The sequence below is a fragment of the Anolis carolinensis genome, unplaced genomic scaffold, assembly GCF_035594765.1.
Source record: "Anolis carolinensis isolate JA03-04 unplaced genomic scaffold, rAnoCar3.1.pri scaffold_20, whole genome shotgun sequence".
In the NCBI taxonomy this organism is placed as follows: Eukaryota; Metazoa; Chordata; class Lepidosauria; order Squamata; family Dactyloidae; genus Anolis; species Anolis carolinensis.
This window is the reverse complement of record NW_026943830.1, coordinates 321,447-343,980: the sequence shown is the minus strand read 5'-3', so window position 1 is coordinate 343,980 and position 22,534 is coordinate 321,447. Positions and strand designations below refer to the sequence as shown.

Below are 22,534 nucleotides of genomic sequence, written 5' to 3'. Positions count from 1 at the left end.
ACATGAACGTTTGCATGCCTAGTTCAGGCCTTTGTACAGAGACTATTGATCTAAGGAAGATTATTCTTATTCCTCAGTTTCCTGTATGAATAGATTCTGAAATAATGAAGATATGAGGAGGGAACGTTCCTATCATTCATACTCATCTTCTTATAGAGACTGGTACCACAGTGGGACATGGGCTGTGGTGGCGCAGTGGGTTAAACTGCTAAGCTGCAGAACTTGCTGACCAGAAGGTCAGTAGTTCGAATCCGTGGGATGGGGTGAGCTCCCACTGTTAGCTCCAGCTTCTGCCAACCTAGCAGTTTGAAAACATGCAAATATGAGTAGATCAATAGGTATCACTTTGGTGGGAAGGTAACGGTGCTCCATGCAGTCATGATCTAGGAGGCATCTACCGACAATGCCTGCTCTTCGGCTTAGAAATGTAGAGTCGGACTCAACTAGATTTAATGTCAAGGAAACCTTTACTTTGACTTTACCATAATTGGGCGTATGTGCTGTACTATTGATCTACTTATCAATATTGAAGCTGCTGCCATTCCCCACCTGACCATTGTCAGGCTCATCTCAGTGTCAGACACCTTCATCCACTCAGTACTGATTTCATCTCTACTCCATTGTAGTCTCCTTGGACAATGGCCGCAGTATTAAAACCTTCAACATCTCTGACTATATCGAAACCTCTGCCAGTATTAACAGTTCTAATCTCTGCTGTTTCTGATCCAGTTCCAATTGTGATTTCATGCCAGCCTACTTTGACGTCAGTTCCTTCATATTTAGTACAGATTGCTTTGCTCTGCACTTATTCTTTTTACAGCAGCCATCATCCCAGCTGCTTCTGTGCCTCAACAGCAACATTATCTGGAGACATTTGAGGATTAGAAGTCATTATCACACTCCCTGTCACCACTGTCTCTTTCCCATTAGGTGTTGTAAAAGATACCACCTGAGAATATTAAGCTTTTCTCCAATTTTGTCCTTAGGGTGGGAAAAACACTCAGTATAGAGGTAACATCACCACCTGCTCCAGTAGTTGGCCATGTTTTTCAACTGGTTAATATACACACCTCATCTCCTCCCTTGGCACATCTTTTCAGCTCTGAAGTAACTAATGAACCAGTCTTGGCGCAACTTGCTTCCTTGCCATCAGCTTCTAAGGGTGCCTGTACAACCATTATTGTGGTTAAAGCTTTGCAAGTAAGATCCCACATGTAGGCCTTCCAGACCTTTGTGAGTTTTTTTTATTGTGTCAGAAGCGAATTGAAGCAAGTTGCTTCTGGTGTGAGAGAATTGGCTGTCTTTAAAGACGTTACCCAGATGTGTTACCATCCTGCCGGGGGCTTCTCACAAGTCCCTTTGAGTTAAGATTCACAGACTATCATCTGCCCAAAGAACATAGGAATGTGGTACTTTCATTTCACCAGGATGCACAGACCTTGACTGTCCAGCAGATCTACTCAATCCACCATATGGTAGACTATTCAGCCAAGGTCATATTTCTATCAGTGGCCCTTCGCAGGTACACGTCATTCAGCTCTATGGTTCTCTCAGAAGATAACCAGGACAACTCTCTGCAACCATTCCTTGGTTCTGATCTTTATGAAATTAAACAGAGCTTGAATTTACAGGAGGGTGAGGAGAGATCATATGAAATCTACTTGTGTGTACATTTAGATCTCCACATGAGCGCATATGTAGTCCTTGCGCATCTTGGAGAGTCAATTTTTTTAAAAGTAAACTTCCACCTGATGTCCCCCGTCCATCTTGCAGATTTCTAAAATCTGCTACAAAAGAAGGTATCAGGACAGAGGAAGAGCATTTAACATGACAGGGTCTATGTTTGGATTTGTTGTCAGGTGCTGTGATTTTTTTGCCTCACTTATTTGTCCTGCATTTCGATGCTGTCTGGAAGTGCCCTCAAAGGACCAAATACCCTTGCTTCGCTATGAATAGTAGCTCTTCAATTTAAGGAGGGTGTGGGAAGGAATCATTAAGCCTCCTAGATGTTGTTGGGCTGCAATATCCACTGTCCTTTGAGGATGATAGCTATGGGATGTGCATTCGAGCGTCGTATTGAGGGCCACTAAGTCCCCGTCCTTTTCTTAGATGGCATGCTTGCTGTTGGGCCAAGAGCCATGAATTTCACTTGAGTGGATGGGTTATGAAAAAGCGATTAATCACTTGTGATGGAAAATATTCTAGCTATGGAGGTGTGTTGTGTGGCACTGGATGGGAAGAACAGGACTGGCCAAGAAGCAGGTACTATTGAGGAGGCCTGACCAGTCAGGAAGCAGAGAGAGAGAGAGAGAGAGAGAGAGAGAGAGAGAGAGAGAGAGAGAGAGAAGGACAGCGACAGAGAGAGAAGGCGGCTGTGGCTGTGGAGGCCTGCAGTCCTAACCTAACAGGCTTTGCCTTTCTAATTACCCAGAGCAGGTGGGGATTTCAGCCTAGGAACTGCCTAGCCACTAAGCCTCCAGATGTTGGGCCTTCCCAGCTGTTCCTTTGGGGATGATTCTGTCCAGTGGGGTGAACTCAAGAAGCCAATCAGTGCTGGCTCATTGACAGATAAGATGATAATTTTTGTTTTGTTTGGGGAGCACCGGAAGGGCATGTGAGGTTCAGACAGGCCCTGTCTTGCCAGAGGATGAATGTTTTGGCTTAGCAGATCTCTGTCTCTGTCTCTCTCTCTCAGGCTCTGACAATCCAGATAATCCAAGCCTGGATTTCCAAGTGCATCACTTCTTCTAGGCTTGTGTTTCCAGTGTCATTACTCTTAGGACACAACGCTCCTCCCATCATTTCAAATCTATCTATACACATGATGATGATGATGATGATGATATGCATAATAAAAATGAAAATGTGTATGTGTGTATGTGGCAGGGGTGTCTGCTTACACAGACAGCCTCCTGCCTCCACAAACAACTTTAACCCACAGTGCTTAGGAGCCACCAAAGCACTCCCTCTAAGGACATTGCAGATTACAGTGAGTGCCTCATCCCAGTGTTCCTTTCTCCATTGGTGTGGAATTTGCATGACCACACCCACTTTCTCTCCCTTAACCCTTTCCTATTCTTTTCTATGGCATACAGCAACTGAACTTACTAGAGAGAAAGGTTAGGGGAGAATTCACCATGATTTTTAGGAGTTGTAGGGACTGGGATGTAGAGTTCACCTGCAATCTAAGAGCACTCTGAACCCCACTTTGTATATTGGCATGGTTTGGGCGTGATTGAACTTAGCATCCGGGACTTATAGATCACCCATATTCAGAGAACACTGAATCCAGCATATAACGGATCATGGCACACCAGGTCCATAGCCAGGATTTTGATTCGGGAGGGGCTGGGATTTTTGGTTCGGGGGGGGGGGATGAGTCTGGGTGAGGGGGGATATACCCTAGCAAACCTTTTGTATCGTTATCCCAATACCCCCATGCATATGGGATATATTGAGCATGGTGATCAGATCATGATATGAATAAACATAACAGTTTAAATAATAAATGCTTTTTTGTGGACAACCCTGAGAATTTGGGGGGGGGGCTGAAGCCCTCAAGCCCCCCCCCCCCCGGCTACATGCCTGTGGCACACAGACCCAACATGGTCAACTGTGCATACAGGCGATGTTTGGGGGTGATTGCACTTTGGATCCGACTTCAAATGACCACTGCGATCCCCCATGAATTACAGTCCTGGACCACATTTTGCACACAGACACCACTATATGTCCTGGTGTGGTTTGAGGGAGAATGAACCATAGATGATGGCATGCACCCGATTTGGCTTCCACAGAGCACTATGGCCCACATGAATGATGGACCTGGACCAAACTTGGCACACAAATGCCCCCTGACCCACTATACACCCTGGTGTGGTTTTGGGGAGGATGGCCCATGGATGATGGGATATGCAGTATTTCACCTACTTTGGATCCGACTTTAAATGACCACTGCGACCCCCATGAATGATGGATCTGGATCAAATTTGGCAGACATTCCATGACCCACTATATGTCCTGGTGTGGTTTGAGTGAGGATGGACTACAGATGATGAGATTTGCAGTATCTTCGGCTTCCACAGAATACGGTGACTCACGCGAATGACAGACCTGGATCAAACTTGCCACACAGACTCCCCATGACCAATAGAACATTCTTTTGGGGGAAATTGACCTTGATTTATGGGAGTTATAGTTCACCTGCATCCAGAGAAACATTGACCTCCACCGACAATGGACTGGGACCAAACTTGGCACAGAGAAGCCCCATGGCCAAGTGAACATACTGCAGGGGTTTGTGTGAACCCAGCTGAGGTCAGATCTGGAGCAAACTTGGCACACAGACCCAACATGGCCAACTGCGCATACAGGCGGGGATGGTGGTGATCGGCCTTGGCATATGAGAGTTGTAGCTCACCTTTCTCCAGAGACCATAGAAGCCACCCTAGACCATAGAACAACCCAGCTGGCAAATGCCCTTTTCAAATAACCGGGGCACAGCTGGGTCCCCAGGCTAGTGTGTGTGTGTGTGTGTGTGTGTGTATATATATATATATATCCTTTTCATACAGGTGTGTGTTTCCTTATCTCTGAGGAGCCCAGAAACGCAGGGAAAGCTCAACCCGCCTGCTGGCATTGCATGCCAAATGGCCAAGATGCATGAATGGTTTGAAAAGGAGAAGCCACAAGGACAGCGCGCGGGGGGGGGGGGGTGGCGGTTCAGGTGGGAATAAAGCAACACCCCTGGCTGTCTAATGAAATACCTCCATCCAGGCTGAGAGGAGAGAGAGACGGGGGAGCGTTTATGACTGCGGAGGGGTGGGGAAGCCGAGAGGAGGAGGAAGAAGGAGGAGGAGGGCTTCTGGGCCGGCCTCTCTCCCTCTTCTGGGCGAGCTGCGGCTCCTGCGCTTGGAGGAGAGAGCCCAGGACGAGGTAGTCGAAAGGGGAGGGCGTGAGAGACGTAGCCCCCTGAAACCCGCACCCAGGGGCTCTCCAGGTTGCGGCAGCCACGCCACGAAAGGGGCTCTGCTCCTGTGATCCTCCCCTTCGCCGCCTCCTCCTTTCCTTCCTTCCTTCCTCCTCCCACTTTTCCTGCACGAAGCAGCAGCAGCAGCCATCCTTCGCCCTCTGTCATCTGGGGAGGAACCATCTGGGAGGAACTGCCTCCCTGGAGGCTGGGCTGCTGCAAAGCTCGAATCCCCCCCCCTTCCCAATACACACGCACACACATACACACACACCCTTCCCGGGCGGAGGATGCGCGCCTTCCCGCCAGCAGCCAGGCTGCAGAGGAGGAGCCCGAGCCGCAGGTAAGCTCGCCTGTGCCCGGCTCCGGTGCATGGCATTGGAGAGGGGGGCTGCGCCCGGAGGGGGATGCGTGGGCTTCTCCGGGGCACTCATGAGCAGAGGGGCCACCCTGCAGCGGCGGACCACCTACCTCATCTCCCTGACTCTGGTCAAGCTCGAGTCGGTGCAGCAGCAGCAGCCGCCCGAGGAAGAGGAGGAGGAGAAGGGGAAGGCGCCCGGCGATGGGGAAGGAGAAGGGGAAGGGGCCCGCCCGGCCTCCCCGGCGCTGAGGGAGCCCCCCGCCAAGCCCAAGCGGCAGGAGCGCGTCTTCCACCGCCAGGATGCCCTCTGGATCAGCACCGGGGGCGGCGGCGGCGGCGGCGGCGCGCCCGACTACCTGCTGCAGCTCTCGCCGGGCACGCCCAGCTCCTCGCCCTCCCCCGACCAGAGCAGCGCCCTCTGGAGTGGCCCTTGGGGCCCCAAGCCCGCCCCGGCCCCCAAGCCCGCCCTCAGCCCCGACGCGCCGCCCGCCATCGCACCCAAGCCCGACATCCTGGGGCCTCCTCTGCGCCCCAAACCCGAGGGAGTGGGAGTGGGCCTCCCCCTTGCGCCAGCCGTGCCCCCCAAACCCGAGGCCTTGGTGCCTAAAAGCGACCGGGCAGCACCCAGGCTGGACCCCAGTGTCCTCTCCAATATGGCCCCCGCTTTGGCCCCCAAACCCGACCCTGTGGTCCCCTTGATCGCCCCCACGGTGCCCCCCAAGCCGGAGACACCCTTGACCTCTCTCTTTGTTTCCTCCGTACCCAAACCTGAGGTCTCTTCTGTGGCCCCCAAAGTGGACTTCGCTCTAATTTCATCAGCTCCAGCAGTGGCGCCAAAGCCCAAAGCGATCATGGTCCCGGTGCTTCCCCCTCTGCCCCCCAAGCCAGACCTGGGCCTCATCCCTGCCAAGGAAGCCTTGGAGCCGCCTGGAGATGAGGAGCATGAGGAGCCCTTGCCTGCTCCCACCACTGCCAGTTGCTCCTCCAGTGCTGCGGCCCCTGGACGTCGTATGTTGGTCAGCCACGCCAGCTGGGGGGGTCCTGAGCCAGGCCCCTTGGAACTGAGTGTGGGCCGTGTTGGGGGTTCTTCGTTCTCCCACTCGGGGGCTTCGTCTCCTCACCCAGCCGCTGGGAACCGCCGTCTTCGCTTGGCCACCAACAAGCCCTTCAAAACCGTCACCACCAGCGGGGTCAAGATGAGCGTGGAGTCCAAGGCTGGCAAAGGAGGCCACAAAGGGGGCACCCCCAACCGCCTTTCCTGGCCAGAGAGCGAGGTCAAGGGCCGCATGAAGGTCACGGTCAAGGGAAGCGGGGAGACGGTGCCCAGAGGGGGCTCACGGGCCAAGTTGTCCCCTCACAAAAACAAAAGCAAGACTCTGGACAACAGCGACCTCAACCATGGCCCAGTTAGCTTAGTCTCTTCAGGCTCGTGCTCTTCTGAAGCGTCGGTCGGGTTGAAGAGAGGCCGGGAGGGTGGCCGGGCCTCGACTCGTGACCGTAAAATGCTCAAGTTCATCAGTGGCATCTTCACCAAGAGCCCTGCGTCCACCCCCACCCACCCTGGGCCTGGCTGGAGCCTGAGCCAGAAGGAGCTGCTCAGCGTGGAACTGGCCAAGGGAGAGTTGCCCAGTAAGTAGGGAGGCTTCCTCTCTGTGTGAGTGGAAGGGCTCGCGTGAGGGGTCCAAGGCCAGAAAGTTTGAGTGTGGGAGAGGGGCGTGGGCTTCGGGGTGGGCCCGGGATCTGGTTTGGTGACATATTTCAAGCACGACTGTGATTTCTGCATTTGGGTATCACAAGGAGCAAGGCGGAAGGGAGAAGCTTGTGTGATCCTTTCCTCATTTCTTTCAGTGTGGAATTAAATTCTGCCATTGGGTTGCTATGAGTTTTCCGGGCTGTATGGCCATGTTCCAGAAGCATTCTCTCCTGACGTTTCGCCCATATCTATGGCAGGCATCCTCAGAGGTTATGAGGTCTGTTGGAAACTAGGCAAGTGGGGTTTATATATCTGTGAAAGGTCCAGGGTGTAAGAAAGAACTCTTCTCTGTTGGAGGCAAATGTGAATGTTGGAATTAATCACCACGATTAGCATTGCATGCCTTGCAGCTTCAAGGCCTGGCTGCTAGCTGCTTAAGGGAATCCTTTGTTGGGAGGTGTTAGCTGGCCCAGATGGTTGCATGTCTGAATTTCCCCTGTTTTCAGAGTGTTGTTCTTTATTTATTGTCCTGATTTTAGAGTTATTTTTAATACTGGTAGCCAACAATGGATTCCCCCAGGCAGGAATCAGCTAGGCCTTGAAGCTGCAAGGCTCTTCAGTGCTAATCAAGGTGATTGATTACCACATTTACATTTGTCTCAGGCAGACAAGAGTTCTTCTCCCACCCTGGACCTTCCAAAGAAATATAAACCTTCCTTGCCTAGTTTCCAACAATCCTCACAAGCTCTGTGGATGCATGCAATAGATGTGGGTGAAAACTTCAGGAGAGAATGCTTCTGGAACATGGCCATACAGCCCGGAAAACTCACAGCAACCAAGTCCAGAAGGTTTGAGTGTGGGAAAGAGATGTGGGCTTGGGGGTGGACCCAGGATCTGGTTTGATGACATTATATTTCAAGCACGACTGTGATTTCTGCATTTGGGTATCACAAGTAACAAGACAGAGGGGGAGAAGCTTGTATGCTTCTTTACTCATTTCTTTCAATGTGGAATTAAATTCTGCCATTTCTTTTGTGCAACCTCTAGTTAGCGTCTTCTCGTCTCACCTACGCCTCTGTGAATTTCATGCAGGAGGTTCATAATACTGGGTGGATGAGAGAGAGCAAGGGATGTCTTTGAGACCATTTGTGGGTGTGCACCTTGTGAGAAACCTGATTTTCTTTTCTGGAAAAGGGTTGCTTGGTTGCTTAGCCTTGTTGCCAAGGTGATGGTAGATGATGGCCATCAGCAAATGTAAGTAATCACACTGAGGAGGTGTCCATAGAGGTGAGAAGGAGTGTCTCTTGCTCTTAGATTTGCGTCGCTGCAACTGAAGCCGTTTTGGGGGAGAGATAGTGGTGGATTAAGATCACCTCAGTGTCACTCAGAGGAGATTGGATGATGATGATGTCCTCACCATAGGGTGTCTTCAGATGATGGTGAAAGATGCTTTTGCCGGAAGGGTTTTATATCAAATAGGTCTGTGTTCAGCAGGCCAGATATAGCCAGGGTCGCTTTAGGCTGTTTCTCATTCATGGCTGTGCTCTGGAATTGCTACACTGGATTGTGTGTGTAGTGTAAGAGGAATCTGTGTGTCATTTCAGAAGCAAAATCATCTGGCTGCATTTAGTCTAGCCAGAGATAGCCCTTGATTTCTCAGCATTTCCCCCCCGCAGTGTGCATTATTTGTATGACACAGGTGTTAGTGGTTATTTGGGCTCACCTAGGAGATGCTCTTCTATTTGATAAGGCTGAAGTACCGAGGTTGGATTCGTTGAGGAGGCTATTTTAGCATCCTTTGCAACATCAAACCGATACTGAGCTGAGCAGAGCAGCAAGCTCAAAACCAGGGAGCATAATCTCTGCAGCAAATGGTTCTCTTGTTCATTGTGCTGAACAAGAACTCTGCTGATTGTACAGGTTGCTCCCTGACTATTGCACAGGAGGCAGACGGAGTGGTGCAAGCAAGGTGTGCACATGCCTGGCGCATTACATGGCATTTAGAGAGAGGAAAATGAAGAGGATGAGCTGACTTGTGCATTGGAAGGGTTACATTTTAGTCTTATTGGTACGCAGGCAAAAAACTATTAAAACATTAGGATAAAAATCGCCAGATATCAAGTCACATAGACACTTGAGGTGCACTGCTATGTAAAGATGTGAACATTTAAACAGAAATTGGCAGACCTTATGCATATGTAGGCGCCTGAGATTATGCAGAGGTTGATCCTGGCTAAGGATGGAAGCTGATGGCTTAAAACAGTGGTTCTCAACCTGTGGGTCCCCAGGTGTTTGAGCCTACAACTCCCAGAAATCCCTTACACACTGTAGTGGAAGTATTTTGTTTTCATTTTTCTTTGTCAAGTCACATTTTCATAGTATTAGAGCTGTTGTTCCCAACCTGTGGTCCATGGACCACCAGTGGCCCACAAGAACTAAAATATAGTCCACGGCCTCACTGTTACTACTACGGATAATAACATAGCCCAACCAAAAATAAATTTTCTTGGTGTCTTCGTTTTTAGGCCTGTTCCTGGGGTTATTTGGGGTGCTGATTCAGAAAACTATATTGGATAGACCACTTTAGCTCTAGATTATTAAATATGGCTTTCTGTGGGTGAGAAGATGGCGACTACTGTATGGCATATGTTCTGTATCAGAAACTAGAGCTGATGTGGTCTATCCAGTGCAATTTTCTGAATCAGCACCCCAAATAACCAAACCGAATCTAAAGTTGACCAAAAACTGATTCGTAACTCTTTTGGTACTAATGTTGGAGAGTGGTCCCTGGTCAAAGTGGTCCCTGATCGAGTGGATCCTGGTCAAAAAAGGGTTGGGAGCCACTGTTTGTAGAGGTAGGCTATGGCAAAATGCCTCTGAAGACACATCTGGCCAAGAAAATCTTAAGTTAGGTTCACCATTTGGAAATCCACATGGTTGGGTGGTTTGAGTGTTGGGCTCAGACTCTGAGAGACCTGGGTTCAAAACCCTACTCAGCCAGGGAAGCCCACTAGCTCGCCTTGAGCAGATGATAACTTTCATGGGTAGTGGTTGCCTTCCTCTCCTGCTGTTGCCCTCAGGGCCTTAAGAAAAGCGCCGCTGCTCAGTATTAGAGCAGGTTGCAGATTCAGCTCCTGGTACAGACAATCCCTGAGTTACAAACATCCAGCACATTGTCATTGGTTCTTTAAGCATGAATCTTTCCAACATTCCTTTTTTAAAGACAAAATCTTCTCCTGTCCTGATTATGGACTAGATGGTTCATCAGCCTATCAAAGTTTGGTTTGGTTTGGTTTTTATGTGTTGCTATAGCAGGAGGGTTGGGAGAACTTATAGCCAGAGGGTCTATTTTTCTAATTGCTCTCTGAAGTGAGAGGTTAATTGCAGTGGAAAGTTAGATTAAAGGGTATATTTTGGAAAGCAGAAATTACTGCCCTCCTCTGATCAGCCAAGGCAAGTTTCATTCCCACTGTACTGCTCGCACACAACACCGCTGCTAATCTCCACAGTACAAGGAAGAGCTACTCTTCCTATAGGGTCACATTTTGGTGTTCGGTTCTCCTTGACAACAGAGAGCTTCTAAGTAATTAGGATAATGTGGAGTGATGGAGGGGTGGGATCAATTGACCTTCATCTTGGGAGGTTTCTTAGAAGACTAAAGAGTTTAGTCTGCCCCTCTGTGGGGATTTATCTATGCCACGGACATAAAACAGGCTCTTCATCTCCTTCTCCCCTTCTCCTGAGGAATACCATATGTAAACTGTGGTTCTAGTAAGAGGTCTGAGGGATGTCTCAGTAGAGAATTCACAGCAACCCATACCAATCTGCAAATTCAAGCATTTTTGGAAGAAACAAAACATGCAGGATGATAAATAACACCAGTGGATTTCTCAACAAGAAAGGTATTGAATTTCCTAATTCTCAAAACTTTTGTTGTAGTGAGTCCATACAAATAAAAAAAAATGCCAAGTATGTCTCTGCTGGTGGTTTTGGAAATGTACATAAATTCATTTTGTGTACCTTTAAAAAAAACCTATAGTAAATCTATATGATGTCGTAAGCACTTATTATTTGCCCATTAGTCCACACTAGAGAAGAGAATAAACCAATATTGATGGGAGCTTTTTGTCCTCTGCTGCTGATTTCTGCCATGGAAACAGAACTAAAATCTCCTTTGTTTTTGAATGTTTGTGTTTTCAGTGTAGGGCTAAAACAATAGGTGAGTAGAATCTGTGATCTGGCACCTTGGATTTTTGGAGAGAGGGAGCTTTAAAGCCAGTTTGGGCAACAGTTTTGTTTTTAGTTTATTCATTAAAAATATGCTCTCCTCTCTGAGTGGCTAGCAGACTGAAAATATAACTCTCCATGGCCCATGAAATATTCCACTAGCCCAGTGGTTCTCAATCTGTGGGTCCCCAGGTGTTTTGGCCTACAACTCCTAAAAATCCCAGCCCGTTTACTAGCTGGGTTGCTGTGAGTTTTCCGGGCTGTATGGCCATGTTCCAGAAGCATTTTCTCCTGACATTTCGCCCACATCTGTGGCAGGCATCCTCAGAAGTTGTGAGGTCTGTTGGAAACTAGACAAATGGGGTTTATATATCTGTGGAAAGTCCAGGTTGGGAGAAAGAACTCTTGTCTGTTTGAGGCAAGTGTGAATGTTGCAGTTGATCACCTTGGTTAGCATTTGATGGCCTTGCAGTTTGCCAGCTGTTAGGATTTCTGAGAGTTCATGGCCAAAACATCTGGGGACCCACAGGTTGAGAACCACTGCACTAGCCAAAAAAATTAGCCTATTGAGTCCTCTTGCAGTTTGCTCAACCTGCAGGAAAGGAAAAAAAGGAGGCCTGTACAACTATCTGTGAGTTACTGAAACTACAGGATTATTTGGAATATTTTTCATGCTGAAAAGCCCCCTTTCAGTTCTTTACCACCACCTACACATATCACCCTGTTGTTAATACACGGTGAAATGTAAAAACTAAAAAAAAATGTAATATACATTTTTAGCAATGTTTGGTTTTGCTGATGTAGATTTGAATCTATTTTGCAAGTGATTGGAGAGAAAAAAATCATTGTAAGAACAAGCATACACACACCCATACCCATAGGCCCTTTTAATAGCCAAGCCTGGATGAATCATTATGCTAAGGAAGTATTAGAGTAGGTGGCCAGACTCATTTGGGAGCTACAGCAGCAGCTCCTGGGAAATTCATGGCACTGGCAAGTCTTTGATATCTAGCTTTCCTTTGTGACGAAAACTTGTTGTCCAGATGCGTGCTGTTTTTGGGAAGCAAGCCATAATTTTTCCATTGCTTCTTAAATATATATCAGTCTTGGGAATGTTTTTCATGTGAGAGCAGCCAATTCTTTCTCTAGCTTTTCCTGTTGCTGTGCCAGACAGGCTCCCCAAAATAAATGTTCCCTCATAGACCTGTTGACAATGAACTGGGTGTAGTTTCTGTCATATGAAGATCTCAGCACTATTTTCTAGTATTGACTACTGGAATCATTTCATCTCCCTACTATCTGTGTTTATTCACTGGGAAAATGGAACCACAAAAAGGCAAATTTCAACCTTACTTAAAAGGACACTTGACAAGCCAAGGAATAGGATCCAATAGCCCCAATCCCAGTGTTTTTACATTTTACCATCACAGAGGTTGACACTGTACATAGATGAGTTTCTCTCAAACCTTGATTAGTTTCTCAAAGGTTTAGAGAACACAGCTTAGATCTGGGGATACATTCAGGGGCAAGATAACCTGTGGAAACTGAGATATACAACATTAACTACAGCAATGGTTCTCAACCTTCCTAATGCTGCGATCCCTTAATACAGTTCCTCATGATGTGGTGACCCCACCCATAAAATTATTTTAGTTGCTACTTCATAACTGAAATTTTGCTACTTGTAATGAATCATAATGGAAATATCTGATATGCAGGATGTATTTTCATTCACTGGACCAAATTTAGCCCAAATTTGAATACTGGTCGGGTTGGGTGGCGGAATTGATTTTGCCATTTGGGAATTGTAGTTTCTGGGATTTATAGTTCACCTACAATCAAAGAGCATTCTGAAATCCACCAATGATGGAGTTGAACCAAATTTGGCACACAGAACTCCCATGACCAATAGGAAATACTGGAAGGGTATGGTGGGCATTGATCTTGAGATTTGAAATTGTAGTTCACCTACATCCAGAGAGCAATGTGGACTCAAATAATGATGGATCTGGACCAAACAGCACAAATACTCAATATACCCAAATGTGAACACTGGTGGAGTTTGAGGAAAATAGACTTTGACATTTGGGAGTTGTAGTTGCTGGGATTTACAGTTCACCTACAATCAAAGAGCCCCTCGAACCCCACCAACAATAGAATTGGGCCAAAGGACAGGCAGAGGGATCTTCAGCCTTCTCTGCCAAAGGGATCACCTAAGACCATTAGAAATAGGTGTTTTCTGATGGTGTTCGGCGACCCCTCTGAAGCCCCCTCGCAACACCTCCAGGGGTCTCGACCCCTAGGTTGAGAAATGCTGAACTATGGGATCACTAACCATAGTAGTGCTCATGCTCCTTGGGACTCAGGAATTGTAATTCAAGCAAATCAGGAGACACAGCTCCATGTGCTGATAGGCAGCCACTTGCTTTATTTGTTTTTAAAAAGTCTAAGAGCTCTTTGCTTAATGGTCCATTTCCTTGGAGAGTATATTATACAACTCCAAAATGTATGTATAAAGTGTAGCCCTGGAGGAAAAGCTATTCTGTTAGTGACCAGCATGTATTGATTTAAAAAAAAAAAAAACAAATACAGCAAGTGCCCGTTTTTTTTTTTCCAGCATGGGGGAGGCTTTGTCTCCTCTTTGAGTTTTCACAAATGCTCATCAGTTCTTTCCTTTGGGAATTGAAGTCCAGCAGTGTCTAGATTGCTGCAGGTTCTCCACCTTCAGTATGGAGGCTTCTTCATCAAGCACATACCAATACATATTCTTTAGTCTTTCAGGTTTGGTATTGAGAGCCGACAATATTATTCTTTGATGTGTCTGTATCTCTAAGTGAAAGTCATGACTTGCAGCTTAAATACCTGCTTTGTACCACAGTGGGAGAAAATCAAGGTTTCACAGCATTTCATTAGCCACCTCTTGTAGTGTGTCAATTGCAAGGAGCTGGGGAATACAGAAAAGTCAGGCAGTAGCTTTTATTAATCCAATTTCTATTGCACAGAAGAAGTACGGTATGTGAGCTTTCAGAAACCAGTCTGCTTTATCAAAGCTTGCCTTATTTTAGTTTGTGTCTCTTCTTGGCACTGCCAGTTTAAAATAATTTTTTTGTCATTAGCCATGGTGTTTTGAGAGAGTGGGCTGGGAAAAGTATATCCTGTTGGTGCAGGGCCAGGGCCAGGGCCAGAAAAAAAGGTTTGGGGGGAGGAGGGGGGGGTTAATTTTTTTTAGCAAATCATGAAGAGATCTATAATGCAAAATGATTTAGAAATCAGGCTCCATCAATAAACTTCAGTGGACACTCAAGACAGATAAACTTTAGTGGACACTCATGGGGATTTGGTTAATCAGTTAAAATTCATGAGTAAACCAGGTTTTTAAAAAAACTGAAAAATTTCAGGGGGGGGGGGTTGAACCCCTAACTCCCCCCCCCCCAGCTACTCTACCTCCAAAATCTGTCACACTTTCTGAGGGTGGGAGTTGGGGACATTAGGATATTTGAACCTTTAGCATCACAATGGTAGTTAAACAAAAAAGTGCCATCAGCTCTATAGTGTAGCTCTTGCACTGTTGACCTATAGAAACAAAATCTTATATACTCAGGACATTAATGTAAATTCTTCTAATGCAATGTTCTAATTTGTCAATGGTACATTCTGTGAGCCGGGTTTGGAGCAGAACTCATATGCCAGAGTCCATTATCCTACAAGGTCTGCCCTTGGAATCAGGGTTCATCTGCATCTGCAGTTTTTAAGGAAAGATGGTGCTTTATTATAAATGTTATTTCATTTGACAGGCTTTTTGTCCTTGTACAAAGTGAGAAGCATTCAGAAGCAATTAAATGATCTCTAGAATTATTTATCAAGATGGAAATGTTCTTAAAGTACATTTTTAACATGGCCAAAAACTAGTTGAATGTGAAGGACTACTTGTAACTCCATGTCATACGTTAGGTGCATGACATCATAAATAACACAATATTCAGAAATGAGGAATAATATTACAAATTGATTTTTTTTCAAAAAAATAAAAGTCCAAAGCCAATTGTTCCCTCAAACAGACTATTTGGTATCCTAACACATGGATAGCATAGATGTGTGGCAAATAGGTTGGGGTTAAGATAAAACAGGGATCTGCAACTGCCAGTCTCTGGGACAAATATGGACCATTGATTATTTTGGTTTGCCTTTCCCTCTACCAGAAAGTGGAACCTGTAGACAAGTAACTTGTTGGTAAGCAGCTGTTGTGAGTTATGAGTATTGAGCAACTTGGTACAGAATGTATAAATGCTGTTTCTCTGGATTGAGACTTTTTCTATTGCAAGATACTCCAGTCATTATACTATTCCTTCTGGCGGGAGGAGTTCCAGGGGATACAGCCCCTTCCCCCTAATACGTTTTCCAGGCTCAGACTGGGATCATCAATTCGCTGGGCAGTTGGGAAATAATACATGTAAAAATAATACTAGACATAATGCTTTTACCTTCTTTATTTTTTAAAAAAATGCCCATACTTTCTTAACTGAGGGTAGCTAACAACAGTAAGCAAAAAACAAGTAAAACCAAAAGCAGCAAAAACAAACACAATAGTGGTCTCTCCCTTCCCTCAGCCAGAAGCTGCCATTCAAACTATTGAACATCTCTAGCCATGAAATAAGTTTAGTGCAGCAGGATAAAACACAATTTAGGTTATAAAACCATATACACACATGTAGGAGTAAACACAGCTGAGGGAGAGTGGTGTGGTGTCATGTTGGACAAAAATGCTGGGAGATCAAGATCAGATTCTTGTTCAGTCATGGAAATCCACTGGGTGACCTTGGACAAGTCACACATGTTACAGTTTTCAACCATAATCTGTTGGATATATGGGTTTTGATATTACTGGGTATTTGTGCCTTGGTCCTTGTCTAGATGAAACAAAAATGTATGCAATTATTATACATGGTGCAGAAGCATTTGTGAACACAATCATTAATTGTCCCAATTTTTTGCTGAAACAGAGTGGATGTTGTTTCCCTAGATACCCTTCCTGCGAATCATCTGGACCAGTCAGGCTGTGCTGCCTTGCTCTTCCACTCAGCATTCTGTGGCCCTCCAACTGTTTTTGGTAGCCCACAAGGTGCTCAACCCTTAGATCTTTGAACGGTCCCTTTTCTTGCCCCCAAAAGAAAGAATAGATCATTTTATCTGAAAGGCCCCAGGAATGGAAGTTTGCTTTTTAAAGGTTGCAAGCCCCACATTGGAAATCCACATTAATAATACAGGCAGTCCCCAAGTTACGAACAAGATAGACACCCAACCAGTAAAGGATGGCTTTTACTGGTTGAGTGTCCCTTATCCAAAATATTGGGACCAGAACTACTTGGGATTTCAGATTTTTGGAATACCTGTTATTTAATATGTGTACAAAAAAGACATATCTTAGAGAGAGAATGAAGTCTAAATGTTTCAAATACACTTTATACATATAGTGGGAAGACCATTTTATATAGTATTTTAAATAATTTTCTACAGAAAACAAAGACTGTGTACATTGAACTATCAGAAAACAATGGTGTCACTATCTCAGCCACCCAATTTTGTAATGTTTCAGATTTTGGAATTCCAGATGAGGGATACCCAACTTGTACTTATTTTCTAAACCAATTACTAGTGTACTTGTAGTTGCCTACCCCGTCATATACATTGGGAAGAAGCTCCCTGTGATGATGGTTGTGGAAGGCTTGATTCCTGCGATTTCAGAGCAATATTGACATTGGGTTGTTGTGTGTTTTCCGGGCTGTATGGTCATGTTCCAGAAGTATTTTGGAACATGGCCATACAGCCCAGAAAACACACAACAACCTTGTGATTCTGGCCATGAAAGCCTTCAACAACACAATATTGACATTGTTACTTGCAAATGTTCAATCATTTTCTTTTGGAGTTATCTCACTATATAGCTGTACAGTTTTAAATGACAGTGTTTGACAGTGAGTCCATGCTCAATAGCTGTAGAGCAAGGCTAGGGAATCTCTTTCAGCTGGGAGTGGCTTTTGAATTTCATAGATGTTCTCATGGGATACATTCTACTAAAGGGTAGAGCAAAAAGGTGGAACCAAAACTGCATTTTTTATCTTAAAGCCATTGGTGCTTGTAACTAAGCCATAAGAAAGGCATATCGATGATTTAGATTCAGCCGGAGGAAGGACATGACATACAAAATTAGGAGAAAAAAACAAAATGCTGATATTGTGGTGGGTAAGTGGGTGTAGTCATCTTGGTAAATCCGAAAGACTGGATTAGAATACTAGGAGGGCCATATTCTCATGGACACCAGAACGGTGGGGCTGGGGTGGAATAGGAGTTTAAACACTTCTTAGAGTAGGCTTGCAGCCTGAGCCCTTAGATCAGTAATTCTCAACCTGGGATCCCCAGATGTTTTTGGCCTTCAACTCCCAGAAATCCTAATAGCTGGTGAACTGGCTAGGATTCCTGGGAGTTGTAGGCCAAAAACATCTGTGGACCCCAGGTTGAGAACCACTGCCCTGTCAAACTAAACCATTGAGATGTCTCTTCTCAAGAATTATCCATTAGACGTGTGTGATATAATCAAGTACTAAGAAATGTTAGACAGCAATTCCCATTGAGTCCTGCCAGGAATTAAAAAGCTGCTCATAATCTATCCAGTGTACACTTGAGAATAAGCTACCCTGAACACATGGAGGGGACCTCTATGTACAATTTATGCTCTTCAGACTTTCCATATTTAAGAAAGTTTGAACAATGGTTGAGAAAAATAATTTGCCTTCCCACTGACATTAAGTCTAGTTGTGATAATTATTTGAACATAGATTTAAAGTGTTTCCAGCTGCCTAAAAAGAAGAGCCCCCCTTTGAGGGGAGCACAGGTAATAATAATAATAATAGTCATAATACTTGATTTATATGCTGCTACCACCTCCCAAAATTGACTCAGGCAGCTTACAAAACAGCACATGTCGTGCCATAACACATAAATACATCAAATTACAGATGTGTCGAACACAGTAATGCTCCCTTCCACCTCTCAGCATACTGGCTTTTAAAGAAACAACACCACCACCACTATAATCCTCCAGTGGAGAGCATGAGACTCTTCCAGTATTGTTGAACTGCAGCTCCTGATCCATTGCCTGCAGTAGCTGCAGCTGATGAATGTTGCAATCTAGCAACAGCTAGTACATGTATGTCTTCGAGTCACTTGTCAACTTATAGCAGATGTGTGAATTTCGTAGGGTTTCCTTAGGTAAGGAATACTCAATAGTGGTTTGTCAGTTCCTTCCTCTGAAATCAAGACTACAGCACTTGGTATTCATTGGCCGTCTCCCAACCAAATTCTAACTAGGGCTGAGTCTTCTTAATTTCCAAGATCAGACAGGATCTGGTGTCTTTAGTGTATTTAGGCCCTCTAACAGCTGGGGGCGGGGGGGGGGGGGTGTTCACATATTTCCCATCTTTCTTTCTAATCCTTTGGCTGCAAAAAAGGCGGCTAATTGGTAGGCACCTATTTATATAATTAAATATCAAAGTCAAATTCCATGTGCCACACTGTTTCCGATTTCAGTCTATAATTGTAAAAGATAGACCCTGAAAAAAGCTGTCAGGAGGAGCAAGCCACTTGAAATGTGTTGTTCTAGGATAGTTGTATGGATACACAGAACTGCTAAAAAGTAGCAAAATGGGTTCTAGAGAAAATTAGTCATGAACTCTCCCTAGAAGCAATAATTTAAACTGACACTATTGTTTTTTGGACATAGCATGAGATGACATGACTCATTACAAAGGGCAATAATGCTTGATAAAATAGAAGGCAGTAGATTTTTTTTTAATAGCTTCAAGAGCAATGTGAGAACATACTGCAAGTTGCTTCTGGTGTGAGAAAATTGGTAGTCTACAGAGATGTTGCCCAGGGGATGCCTGGATGTGTTGATGGAAGGCTTCTCTCACATCCTTGCATGCTAGATCTGACAGACAGGTGCTCACCCCATTTCATGGATTCGAACTGCCAACCTTCAGGTCAGCAACCCAACCTTCAAGTCAGCAGTTCAGCCGGCACAAGGGTTTAACCCATTGCACCACCGCAGTAGATGAAGAGGTACAAAAGCTGGACTGATTTAATTAAGGAAGCTGCGACTTGTGTTTCAAAACTTGAGCAAAGCAATTGCTGACCACGGCTACTAGAGGTCTCTCATTTATTAAGTCACTAGCTTTGCCCGGCCACGCGTTGCTGTGGCTTATGGGAATCCTTTGTTGGCCAGGTGGAATAGCAGTGAATAGCCTTGCAGTCTCAAAGCCTGGCTGTTTTCTGGAGTAGCTGGAGCTGTTTGTTGTATGAACGTAGAGGCATGGATGAGGGGTTGTGCTGCCAAGTTTAGTGTTTCTGGGATGTGCAGTTTTGTTGTTTTGTCCTAGGCCGAAATTTCATTACCCTTTTATATATATAGTATTAAGTCATCATACATTAAAGTAAACTTTATAGCAAAAAATTGTATTAACATAGAATACAGGCAGCCCCCAAATTACAAGCATCTGATTTTCATACATCTCATAGTTAAGAATGGGTCTGAGACAACAGGAAGTGAGAGAAATCTATCTCTTAGTAGGGAAATTCACTCGTGCAAAAATTATCCTGGGGAAAACGTGTTTCAACTGGAGCTTTGTGATCAAACCTTGTTTCCTCAACAAGCCAGTTTTTTCAAAAATCCAATTATTACAGAGACGGAAAGTGACTTGAAATCTTCCAAACAGGGGCACAGACAGCAAAACAAATACCACAGGGGTGTTAACTCTTTCCTTTACTATCCAAAGCTAAATAAGGTACATTTTTGTCTGGAGTTACACTTAAAATGTACCTGCTCCAACTTACATACAAATTCAACATAAGAACAGATCTACAGAACCTATTGTGTCTGTAACTTGGAAACTGCCTGTAATATAATTTTAGAGCTGGAAGGGCCGTCTTTTCCAACTATCTGTCATGCTATAATCCACAACTAAAGCACTTCTGAAAGATAAGATACCCAACTCCCAACTTCTGTTAAAAAGCCTCCTGGAGGTCTAGTCTCACTATTTTTGAAATGTGGCTCACTTGTTTCATTTTTTAAAAGGATTGATTGGGGAAAGAAGTCAAGATAATATACCACCAATTAGTAAGCAGTGAAATATCTGCTTGAGATGTTCCTTGAGAAGACCTTGCCTTTGAATCCCACTGTTTGGATTCTGTTATATTTCTGGTGATCAAAGAGGGCATAATGAAAGGTCCTTTCAGTTTTCCATGACTAGCACTAGCATAGGAAGTTATGTGAAAATAAATGAAATATACATCTTTGCTTGCATTTTATAACTTATTTTATTTATTTATTTATTTGCTATATTCCTATCCCACTCTTCGCATCCTGAGGGGGACTCAGAATGGCTTACAAATAAGGCAAAATTCAATGCTGCATTATAATACAAATAGACAAAAACAACATATTAAGCGATAAAACCAACAAAGCATATAAAAACAATGAATACAGGTTAAAACATAATGTCTAGTCCCAAGTCATTACTTCTGGTGCTCTATTTAAGTCAAGTTCCATATTGCATGTTGCATACTCCATAATTGGACTACACCCCAAACGCTTGTTCCCAGAGCCAGGTCTTTAGCTTTTTCCTAAACATCAGAAGGGAGGGGGCCAATCTGATGCCACTGAGAAGGGAGTTCAATAGCTAAGGGGCCACCATTGAGAAGGCTGTCTCTTGTCCCCATAAGTCACACGAGGGAGGTGGGACTGAGAGCAGAGCCTCCCCAGCAGATCTTAATGCTCTAGCTGGTTCATAGGGGGAGATATGTTCGGACAGGTGAGTTGGGCCAGAACCGTTTAGGGCTTTGTAAGTTAAAGTCAGCACTTTGAATTGTGCTCAGTAGCAGACTGGCAGCCAGTGGAGCTGACGCAGCAGGAGGGTTGTATGTTCCTTGTACGCCACCCTGGTGAGCAACCTGGCTGCCGCCCATTGGACTACTTGGAGCTTCCAAACAGTCTTCAAAGGCAGCCTCATGTGGAGCATGTTGCAGTAGTCTATTCAAAATGTAACAAGAGTGTGGACTACCGTGGCCAAGTCTGGCTTCTCAGCTTATAGACTTCAGATTTCCTTGGTTTAGATTTTTGTTTGTTATTGAATACGTGCATTTCTACAAGTAAAATAAGTGAGTGAATGGAAACTCTTGTGCCCATTTTGCCAATGAGTGATTAAGGAAGAAGAGGCAACATTCAGATTGTAATTGTAAAGTGAATATCAAATAACCCCCGTCCCCCAATTGCTCCCTCCTGCCATTAAGTGCTGGAGGGTGGTTTCTGAGCGGCAATGCGCTCAGCATTCAGAGCAACACAGAATGGAAGGAGATGTCTGTGAGGGGCTCTGCGGTTAGCCGCACGCAGAGGGAGAACGGCACCATTTATCAGGAGCATGCCAGCTGCAGTTTCAAAGAAGATACATTTTGTATTCTGCCTGTGGATGTTTTTATTGCAGGATGCCAAGTGGGTGAATTGTGGCATCGCCCAATGCAACCTAAAGGCATGCAGGGTATCCAGAATGGTGAGCCTAGGTGGCACTGTCTTTTACTGGGTGTGAACATTTCACGGTGGGCAAAAACATTCAGAAATTCTTCTTTTTTAATGTAGTTAAAAAAAAAGATTTTCGATGAGAATTTGTCATCCTTTGGTAGAATAACAATAAAAGAGGTTGGAAATGTTAACTGGGTTTCTTTATAATAGAAATGAATAATTCTAGTTTATTCCTTGGTTAAGGGAAGGTATTCTGCACATGTCCACAAATGCACTTTATGTTTATTATTCCTGGTAGCATGTTTAGTCTATATTTCTGTTGTTATGTCAGTATTTATTTATTTATCCTATTTGTACCCCGCCTTTCTCCACCCTGTAGGGGACTTAAGATGGCTTACACATGGCACTTGTTCAATGCCTTAGGAGCACATATCAAAAATAAGTTTTAAATATTTACAAATTAAAATTCATACAAAGACATTAAAACCTTACATTAGATAGGTGATCCTGTATTAATGATGCCTGGGTCAAAGGCATTTGAATAAGGTATTTTTCACTATAGCTTCCAAAATTCTCCAGCCAGCATAATAGGCAGGCCGGATGGGAGATTCTGGGACCTGTAGTCGGTGAGAAAATACCTTTTGCTTATTCCCTACTGCTGCACTCTGTGTTTTAAGCTCCCTCTTAACATTCCTTAACTGCCATTAGAAAGGACTG

At 44.8% G+C, this 22,534-nt stretch overlaps 1 protein-coding gene across 4 annotated transcripts in view; it reads left to right on the top strand.

Annotated features, from left to right (window-relative positions):
- Positions 1 to 22,534, top strand: part of agap2 (ArfGAP with GTPase domain, ankyrin repeat and PH domain 2) — a 150,380-nt gene that overhangs the window by 55,507 nt on the left and 72,339 nt on the right. For 2 of the 4 annotated variants that reach the window (XM_062966418.1, XM_008103515.3), the window contains exon 1: positions 4,931 to 6,959. The exons of 1 other annotated variant lie outside the window; for it this stretch is intronic. In XM_062966418.1, the coding sequence (XP_062822488.1) occupies positions 5,342 to 6,959 (1,618 nt within the window). In that variant the 5' untranslated portion in view covers positions 4,931 to 5,341. Of the gene's footprint in view, positions 1 to 4,929; positions 6,960 to 22,534 lie in introns of those variants that run through there. One more of the 4 variants, XM_008103516.3, reaches the window with a different exon arrangement.